The sequence below is a fragment of the Salvelinus fontinalis genome, chromosome 35 (genome assembly GCF_029448725.1).
Source record: "Salvelinus fontinalis isolate EN_2023a chromosome 35, ASM2944872v1, whole genome shotgun sequence".
Taxonomy (NCBI): Eukaryota; Metazoa; Chordata; class Actinopteri; order Salmoniformes; family Salmonidae; genus Salvelinus; species Salvelinus fontinalis.
The window spans coordinates 16,012,645-16,022,217 of record NC_074699.1 but is presented as its reverse complement, the minus strand read 5'-3'; the positions used below and the strand labels follow the sequence as shown (position 1 = coordinate 16,022,217).

The following is a 9,573-nucleotide window of genomic DNA, read 5'->3' as shown; positions in this document are numbered from 1 at the left end:
CCCTGCTGGAGCACTGCTGCTCAAACCCCCCAACAACCTCCCCACAACCTCCCCCAAACACAAAGCACAGGGAAGGGAGAAAGTGGGATGGAGAGGGGAGAGGATAGAAGGGGGAGGGGGGAAAAGGTGTGAAGTGAAAGGGTGGGGGTTGAGATGCTCAAAGTCATTCTGCTGAAAGGGGACATGTGTCTCCTGCCAGGGCTGGTGTTAGAGGGGGGGAAACAAAAGAGGGGGGAAAAAACAGGATGAAAGAAAAAATACAAATGAGATGGAGATGAATAGATTAAGAGAGAGATAGCTTTAGGGTATAGCCTACTCCTCAGTGTGAAGACAAACAGGAATCAAATTACAACCACCAACATGATACAAATATGACCATTATTCTTGTATTATTACACAACTGTGTGTATACTCACTCATAAAATAACAATACATGTCTTCAATAGATTGTCATAAATGAACTCATAATAAAACACTATTTGATTGGTTAACAGTTGACAGTTGTTTTGAAGGGGAGGAGTGCCGTGGAGGAAGAGTATTCTTTTCTGAGAGCTCTGTGGTCGTTATTGATTTGTTTAACCTACTTTAAAAAGGCGACGGCATCACATACGCTCTTCCACAAGCGTCTCGTAGACTGCTGCTGGAAAGACGTCGATGCGACCGCAACGTCTCAGAGCTGGTCTTAATAACCACCTCCCAGGATTAAATAGAGCCTGCCTCTTTATTTCAAACAGGCGCTCACAACAACAGACACCGCATTAGCTGGGCTACTGACAGTCAAATTAGCCTGCCTTGTCATACCGCTGCTTTGAAGATCCTCCACTCAAAAGACGAGAAGGGGAACGGAAAAAGACTAAAGAAAGGAACACAGCCCTCCAGTCACCGGAGGATCGAACCAGAAACAACAACAGCAGCATAGAGCTTTGATACCTGGAATGAGAACATAGGTAAACCAGACAGAAATAGTCTGATCAACACCATGTTCCTCAGACAACTGAGACAACTGTCAGACAGGGCAAAAAGATAGCACTCCAACAGAGCCCAGTGACTGTCTGCATGTTGTAATATGAATTAAAGACAGTCTCACTGTCATTTGGTTTTTGGATGTGTGTGAGGTTATGACATCACTGTACAAAGGAAAATGGTGGTGGTCAATGGTGTGTGTACCTGGGATGCGAGGACCCTTCAGGGGGTTGGACAAGGCCATGCCTATCTCTGTCATGCCGTAGCGCTCCAACAGGGTGTGTCCTGTGATCTCCTCCCAGCGTAGCAGGGTGGGCTGTGGCAGGGCGGACGAGCCAGACACCATCAGCCTGGGGACAGAGGGGCCAGTCTGGGTCACACTCAGTAAAGGCCCAGGCTCTGATGAAGCCATCTCTTTTCAATGCCCTTAGCATTGACTGGAGTAGCTTCAGTCTGGCGTTGGGTTGCAAAGGGAGGGTATATTACTGTAAACTTTACCAGTCAACTACCAGAATTTTGGTGACTTTCAAGTTTTTGGGTGAATTTTACAAGATGACATCTAGTGGCCTTTTGGAGTACTTCGGATTATTACAGGTGTCTAATGATCTCTGGCCCTCTGTGTGGCCTTATCACATGTCAAATATATCAAATAAGATGATTTTCAACAACAATTTGAAAAACTTTAGCTCAAATCAGGATTCCCCAACTGGCAGCCTATTTTTTTAAAATTAAAAAGCAACTTCTCGCTTTGAAAACAGCCCATGTGGCATTGATGAGTCAGACACATATATTCCAGTACCAAAATTGACTACAAAGTGTAAACAGGATAATTTTGGTCATAAAGTCAGTCTTGTCCAAAACAGAGATTTGTGAGATGATAGGATAAAATGTTATGTCACGGAATGATGGATACAGTAACAGTTTTCCTTGCGTTGGGTTTATTTTAATCTTGCCCAAATGCCCACAGCACACAAGTAATCATTAATTCGGAGAGCAGCTGCACGTGACCCAATCATAACGCCCATGGCCAATTTGGTTTGACGTTCAATATCCCTATGGGGCTAGTTAAGGACCATCAGTAAATTACACAATGTACATTGGACAATATTTGAAAATGACAAAACCTCAACCCAACTATAAATTGGAGAAATTCATATTCAATATTGAAAGCATTTAATGTGCAACATGATCATTTTGTCCTATTCACATTGTGTAATTTATTTGAAGGTCCCTAACTAGCCCCAGAGATAGGCTATCCAATGTCAAACCTACTTTGCCACGGTCGCACACCAGCCGGCTGAAGCTAATTGGAGAAAAAAGTTGGCTAGTACAAGCTAACCTAGGCGACTTCAAGACCTAGTTTGACTGTTTCAAGTTATCTAGAAAGGTGAGTGACTGCAACTGTTGTACTGTTTTGGCAGAGTGAATGTACAAACACTTGTCCCCTACATTAAACCACACCCAACCCTTGGTTGGCTTGTTTCAGACAGTTCCGCTGCATTTCTTATCGAAAAACGAGCCCAAATCAGAGTGGGTTTCACCATGAAATATCAACAACAAAACAATTACACACACTTTTATTTATTTTACTATGTCAATATGTCTTTGTTGTAAATCTTTTGGCGCCAAACTGGTGGCAATTGTGAAAAAAGTAAATAGTTTCAAGAGTTGCAGAGTTCATTAAAAACAATGCCATTGTTGATTAGATGCTTTTTTCATTAATTAGGCCATTTTCTCTTGAACCAAATGGTCTATCCACTAGAAGCATAAAAACATGTATACTTTATATGAACATTTTTTTTTTTAAGTTATTAAATTATACATTATCAAAGTTACCTTAAATGTTCTGTTAATTACCAAAATCACAGAAGATTCAGGTCACTTTGGTAAATTACCGGTAGCTTTGCAACTTTAGGTTGGGGTAACATAAGTGGCTTTATATGGAGGCTTTATATGGAGTTTATAACTCTATTCCATCTGCCGCGTCCTACTGCTTTCTTCCCTCTCTCTTGAGCATAAGCCCTGGTACATTTGGAGAAAGCGTCTGTCACATCTCACTACAAAGCCCCGTCGCTCTTTAAAACCCATCCCTTTGATCTCTGACACATATCCCTTCCCCTTCAAACTATCTCTTCACTCTCTGATGGAATGAGAAACCACTGTCCAGATTCATGAGAACCCATTCGCTCTGAAGATGTCTTGTAAGAATGCAATTTCATCACAATAGGTAAGCATTGAGCTTGTTAAAGATATTCGTCCCCTTATATGAATATTATGATACTGCTAATGATGGAGATCTACTTATTTTATGTGGTATTGATACTAGTATAAGTAAACTATAACACTTTGTTACCTGATTCTCTCCTTGCAGACAGCCCTGACAAAGTCCTGGACGCGTGGCTGGGTGAAGTGCTGCTCATAGTGCTGGATCAGCTTGGAGTAGATGGTTGGAACAGCCATGAACACATTCACCATAGGAGCCTTGGAGCTGAGCAGGACCTCCCATACCTGAGGGGGAGGGAGGAAGTCAGAAACAGTCTCTTACATTGTACGTAGATGGATTAGCCACCCCATATGAATACAAACAAAACCATCACATCCAGATCACAATATGTAAAGCAGATGGATAGGGTGCCATAGTATTGTGTGTACATTATTTACAGTGAATGAAGAGTGAGGCGAGGGCCTGGCTAAAGATGAAAACTATCAACAGGCTAGTTTATTACAAAAACGTTGACAGGATCGGCAAAGGTCAGTCTTACAGCTTGTTAGAGAGGTATTCAACAGGAATGTTATTGAGGTCAGTCATAACGCTGGGTCACGTCGCCTTTTAAAAATACCTTTTGCCTGCATTTGTTTTTGTTTTTTTACAAATGTGTTCCAAGAGCATTTGCCCTCCTCCTCCTCTTTCTCAGTCGTACACAGAGACGGACGCACATAAACAGAGAATAACTGATACATAGCTACACATTTATACCTAAGCGCCTCGCATACACTCACGCAAGGACAAAGCTACTTACACAGTATGCACACATACAAACACATACACACAGATATTACGAGTCCCTCATACACACCCCCGGCACGCCTGGCTGCACCCCCAGCACAGAGGGAGGATAGTGTGAATTAATTGAAGGTGAACGACAGATTCTCCTTGGCTCTGTCCCCCTTGGGAGGCACATGCACGTCTCTCCCTCCTAGAACCTCCTCCCTCATTCTTCCTCATTCTCCCTCCCTCTCTCACACACCCTCACTTTCTCCATTTCATAATTTCCTGCTTCACTGCCCCTACTCTTATCAGTCTTCCTCTGTCTGTCCCTCACTCCATCACCCCCCCACACAGATTCCCTCCTCATCTGCCACCAATTTCTCAACTTCCCCTCCTCCTGTCCTCTTAACTCACCCTCTTTTACTTCCTACTCCCTTTAACTTTCTCCCCCTTCTCAACTTACCTGCTTCGTCGCTCCTCTTCCCTTCATCAAGCTCTAAATATTGCAATATCAAAATAGATTAAGGTTTAAAAAAATAGATTAAGGTTTAAAAATTATGTATTAAATAAACAGGCAGAAGTGTGGACTATCCCACAGAGACCCATCTATTCACACAAACTCACAAAACTTTATCTATCTGCTCAGCCACACACATCCACAACCACGCGCACACACGGACAGACTAGATAGCGGGGTTCAGAGGGGAATATTATTTCCTGTGTCTGTTCTGGGCATTCTGGGCCGTGTCTATCAAGCGCAGTGGAGCGCTTCCCCCAGCAGCCACTCAGGAGGGGGGAAAAGCCAATTTATGTCCGTCAAAGAGCTGCCCTCCACCTGGGGGAGTGCATGTTGGAGACCCTCGGCTGCAGCCTGCATCCCAAACAGCCTTTAACCCAGCAGCACCCAGCTACTTTCTACTAGCCCTGTAGCCAGTACCTTTTCTCCACCACCACCACACAATGCTGCAGTCAGTTCAGTTGTGTGAGGATGGATCATGAACTCTCAGCCATTAACCTCAGGTCCTCTGCTCTCCTGGCCTCCATGACTCCAGTCCTGGTATGTTCTCTCTCCTACTGTACTCGTGGCTGGAGCCCACTGACATTAAAACCAGTAGATAGTGCTAGCACTGACGTCATCCATGTATTCCTATGGAAAACACCCGATGGCGCACGAAGCCAGAAGTATTTGAAGCACGCCATATTGCTGAATGAGGCTGAATGGCACCCTACAACAAATCGCTAAGAATCATGGTTAAAGTGACCATAACTAGCAAAGGATCATGGTCGATGTAGTCGTTTTAATCCTGCCTGAGAGAGTCAACCTTAATGTCTATGGCATTTAAAAAATATAAATATTTTACCTTTATTTAACTAGGCAAGTCAGTTAAGAACAAATTGTTATTTTCAATGATGGCCTAGGAACAGTGGGTTAACTGGGGCGGCAGGGTAGCCTAGTGGTTAGAGCGTTGGACTAGTAACCGGAAGGTTGCAAGTTCAAATCCCCGAGCTGACAAGGTACAAATCTGTCGTTCTGCCCCTGAACAGGCAGTTAACCCACTGTTCCTAGGCCGTCATTGAAAATAAGAATTTGTTCTTAACTGACTTGCCTAGTTAAATAAAGGTAAAAAAAAAAAAAAAAAATGCCTTGTTCAGGGGTAGAACGACAGATTTTTACCTTGTCAGCTCAGGGATTTGATTTTGGTTACTAGTCCAACGCTCTAACCACTAGGCTACCTGCCACGAGCCTCCTCATAGCCTGTCGAACCATAATTGGTCTGTGTCAGCCCGCAGTGTTGCCAACTCCTCAGTAAGGAAAGTAGCTATTGGCTGTCCTAAAAGTCGCTAAATGACGCTATCACCTAATTTGCATAATTGGCCATGTGCATGTAATTGTGATGGACGCTGTAGGAGAGAGGAATAACGTCGTGGGAGAGACAAAAAGTGAGTAAAAAACACCCTAAATATGTTTAGAACTACAAATGAACTTTCTTCTGTCGATTCTTGGGTTTTTTTATGTCACAATTCCAACCCTCCTCGTTTATCCGGGCCTGGGACCGGCAAAAGTGACCCAAAAGAGACACTCTGGCGGAGTTACTTCGTTTTTTATTTAAAAAAATATTTAATTAAAAAAAAATGTTTTTAGTTTTTTTGTTTAGTTTTCTTAATTTGGTTTGGTTTTTAACTTTATGGTCCACTTATATCGCATGTACAGGATTGAGTTAAGGGTCTGCAAGGACATCTGATTTCTAAGTTTTCTTTTTACCACACTAATCTGTCTGAATACTCTCTCCACTTCAGCATTCGAGTGTGGCAAGAACAACACAGACACAGCAGCCATGGCAAGTTCTTGAAACGGGTTGATATCAGCTGCATCCCTGAACATCCAAATCTCACTCCAGAAGCCCAGTCTGTTTTTTGTCTCATTCCATTTACTAAGATGGATGGCACGCCATTGCTGGACAATCTTGTCTATCTCTGCAGGGGAGTAGCCAAGGAGCTTGGCATTTTTTCTATTTCTCCAGGGCTCTTATTGTGCTTTAGAGTTTCCTCCACATTGAAAACTGACATGTACTGCAATGCTTTGATATTGTCCGGCAGTCTCACCCTCAACTCATTAGTGAGGGAGATGGTGAAGGCTACACACTGCTTTTGGACATTGTTTTCTTCCTCAGGCGCAAGGTGGAGCTCAGCTGCCTTTGACTCAAAAAGGTAACCAAGGTACGGTTTGGGACTGATGTATCCATCTATTGGCCATTTGAGTACATCAACATTTGCCAGTGGATTCAGCACCCTGCTGCTCACAGACTTGATCAGGCTAACCAAGCTGTCAAGTAGCTTAAGAGGATCTACTTGCTCTCCTTCAAAAGCCTTGAGGGCCAACTGTACCTCACCCAGCACTGACTTCAAAAAAGTCAGATACAATATGTTTTGAGGATCACTGTACATGGAGTATAAAACCTCAGCCATGTAGCAGTGTTCACTGGACTTGGTGACTGCGAAATGCAGCCTAAGCTCCTCCCACTGGTCCAAAATGCGTGAAACCGCGGGTTCAATGGAGAGCCAACGTGTGGCACACACCTTGGATATCTGTAAAGGTTTCTCCCCACAGTTGATGGTCTCATATATGGCCTTGTAGGCCTCCCTTCGCTTTGGAGACACTGAAAACCAGTTGTAAGTCTCTCGTACCAAGTACTCCACCATACGGGGGATGGTGTCATTGGAAGCATGACTTACAGCAAGCTGCAGAGAGTGGCACACACAGCGAATAAGAACCAGATATTTGAGGCCATACTCCTCCTTCAGCACTTTATGGACCCCATTGTTAATCCCGTCATAACAGAGGCATTGTCAGTCCCTATCCCCAGGGGTTTCTCTTTTTTAAGACAACACTTCTCGAGGAAAGCCACAACAGCACGGGCTATAGATTTGGCCTCTCCTCCCTCCAACTCAACAAGCCCCAGAAATGTTGATACAATTGTCTGCTTGGTGTCACTAAAGTACCTTATCACAACCCCCTGGTACTTAGAAACACTTACATCCGTGGACTCATCGAGGAGGAGGCGGAAACGCTGGTCACCCACATCTGCGACCAACTTTTTCAGAAAGTATGGTGCTAGAACACCATTAATCATTTCTGTGCACTTTGAAGTGGGTAGCAGCAGTGGAGTCTGAGAAAGCAGCTCTACATGCTTCTCCAATGTGATCACATGCCAGCATGGAACAGTGTTCAGCGATAGCTAATGCCATGGTGGCCTCAGCCTTTTTTGCAGAGTCAATTTTTTTAACCATAAATGGCAGCTTGTTTTGGGTGGAACTGTTATAAGGCTTTGCCTTTTGAGTATGTTTTTGAGTTGTCATGTGTTTTTTTAGATCACTAAGTTTGGCCTAGAAATACAATAGCTTACAATACAGGCAGTATGCCCGTGTATCATCTCCAATAAACGGCTTCAACCAGCCTTTGAATTCAGGGTTTGATTCCCACTCCTTTCTGTATTTTTGAGTGTACAGTTTAGACTGAGACTTGATGAGCTAGGCAGCTAGATGTTTAGCTTATGTCACATAGAGGCACACACACAGTGGACAAGGTGAGTAAGTGACTGTGTGAGTCAAATGCAGTGATTTATTTTTGTGCAGTGATTTATTTTATACAAAGAAATTTGACATTTACATCCCGCCATCCCGTAAACCAGGGCGGGATCAGCCAGCGGCGGCTTCCCGCATGTGCGATTCATTCGCAGTCTGGACGCGGAGGGGTGAACATCTCCTGCTCTGACTGCAACTGGGAGGGACTGCTGTGCAAGGACCAGGGCCGCCTGTGAGTGGGCCTCCTGTGAGTGCTTTGGGACAGGGGTGGGGCCCACGGCAGCACCCGCTGCTCGTTGAGAAGAGTAAGAGCGATACGTGCTTTCACGTCAGAGTCTCCAAAAACCCCCAATAACACCACAAATAGTCGCTAGATGTGTCGCTAGTCCATTTTTTGAAACTGTGTCGCTAGAGGGGTCTGAATACTCGCTAAATATACCGACAAAGTCGGCAACACTGTCAGCACGTGATCCTATGTGATGACAAATGTAGTAGTCAGAATATAAAAATATCTTGATTTGTTGCGAATTTGCGAAAAATAATTCACCGTCGGGGCGATCATAATTTACATAGGCTTTTTAAGGCAGACCAGGGCTTTTGGTAACGACCAGCAGAGCTCGAGATTTCACGCTCCAGACCAGACACTGGGGGCCTGCTGGAGCCACACACCCACTCCTCTGCTTGATCGACCGAGCAGAGCACTCCTTCCTCTGGGGTCAAAGACAGTCATGCACAGGGACCTCCAACCATCCCTCCATCCACTCACTCACACAGACACACCAGGGTTTCCGTTAGGAACATGTTGCGCCGGACAACGTGACCGGGAAGATTTTAATTTACTGGCCATTTGAGAAATTTACCGCACCTATATGAATTGGTTGTGTAACCAATTAGGGTGTCCACCCACGGTGCTCAGAATGAAATAAATCACATTTAGATTATGGTAATTCATCTAAACAGAACATGCAATTTCTGTAATGAAGAAGCAAATAAAATAGTTGCCAAAATGCAATTCGTGGGAAAACACCATTCTAAACAGTTCACCTGATGAGAGCTGTTCCATATGTGATAGGAATGAAAATCTCTGTTAGAAACTTAGAGGGGGAATCTAAAGATGCAACAACTAGGATGGGTTGTTAATATGACTAGGATTGTGCTTTTTGCATCTGCATGGACAAGAAAATAAAGTTGATATGAAAACCAGTTGAACGGGAAAGAAATGGCAAATACATTTGTCAAAATTAGGCTATATAGGCCTATTTACTCCTGTCTATAGAGAAATAAATAAAATCATTCAAAATACCTCACCAGAAAGCATGACTTAGACACAGAAGCGTCGAGGATCATTAGCTTCTTAATTTTTTTTTGCTGTCGATTGTTTCAAAACATAAGCTTTTATAGGCCTCTGCCTATTTGGGAAGCCCGCAATTTGGGCAGCGCACATGGCAATAGGCCTAGTTGATTAATGAGTTGCGGCTGTCAGTGAAAAGCAACTAAAATATGTGTGAAGATAATGTGTCTTGAGTATTATTTAAAAT

At 43.7% G+C, this 9,573-nt stretch overlaps 1 protein-coding gene across 4 annotated transcripts in view; it reads right to left on the bottom strand.

Moving 5' to 3' along the window:
- Positions 1-9,573, bottom strand: part of LOC129834381 (malonate--CoA ligase ACSF3, mitochondrial-like) — a 49,860-nt gene that overhangs the window by 25,115 nt on the left and 15,172 nt on the right. For all 4 annotated transcript variants that reach the window (XM_055899305.1, XM_055899308.1, XM_055899306.1 and 1 more), the window contains exons 4-5: positions 3,317-3,471; positions 1,168-1,313 (exon numbers count right to left, since the gene is read on the bottom strand). In XM_055899305.1, the coding sequence (XP_055755280.1) occupies positions 1,168-1,313; positions 3,317-3,471 (301 nt within the window). The remainder of the gene's footprint in view (positions 1-1,167; positions 1,314-3,316; positions 3,472-9,573) is intronic.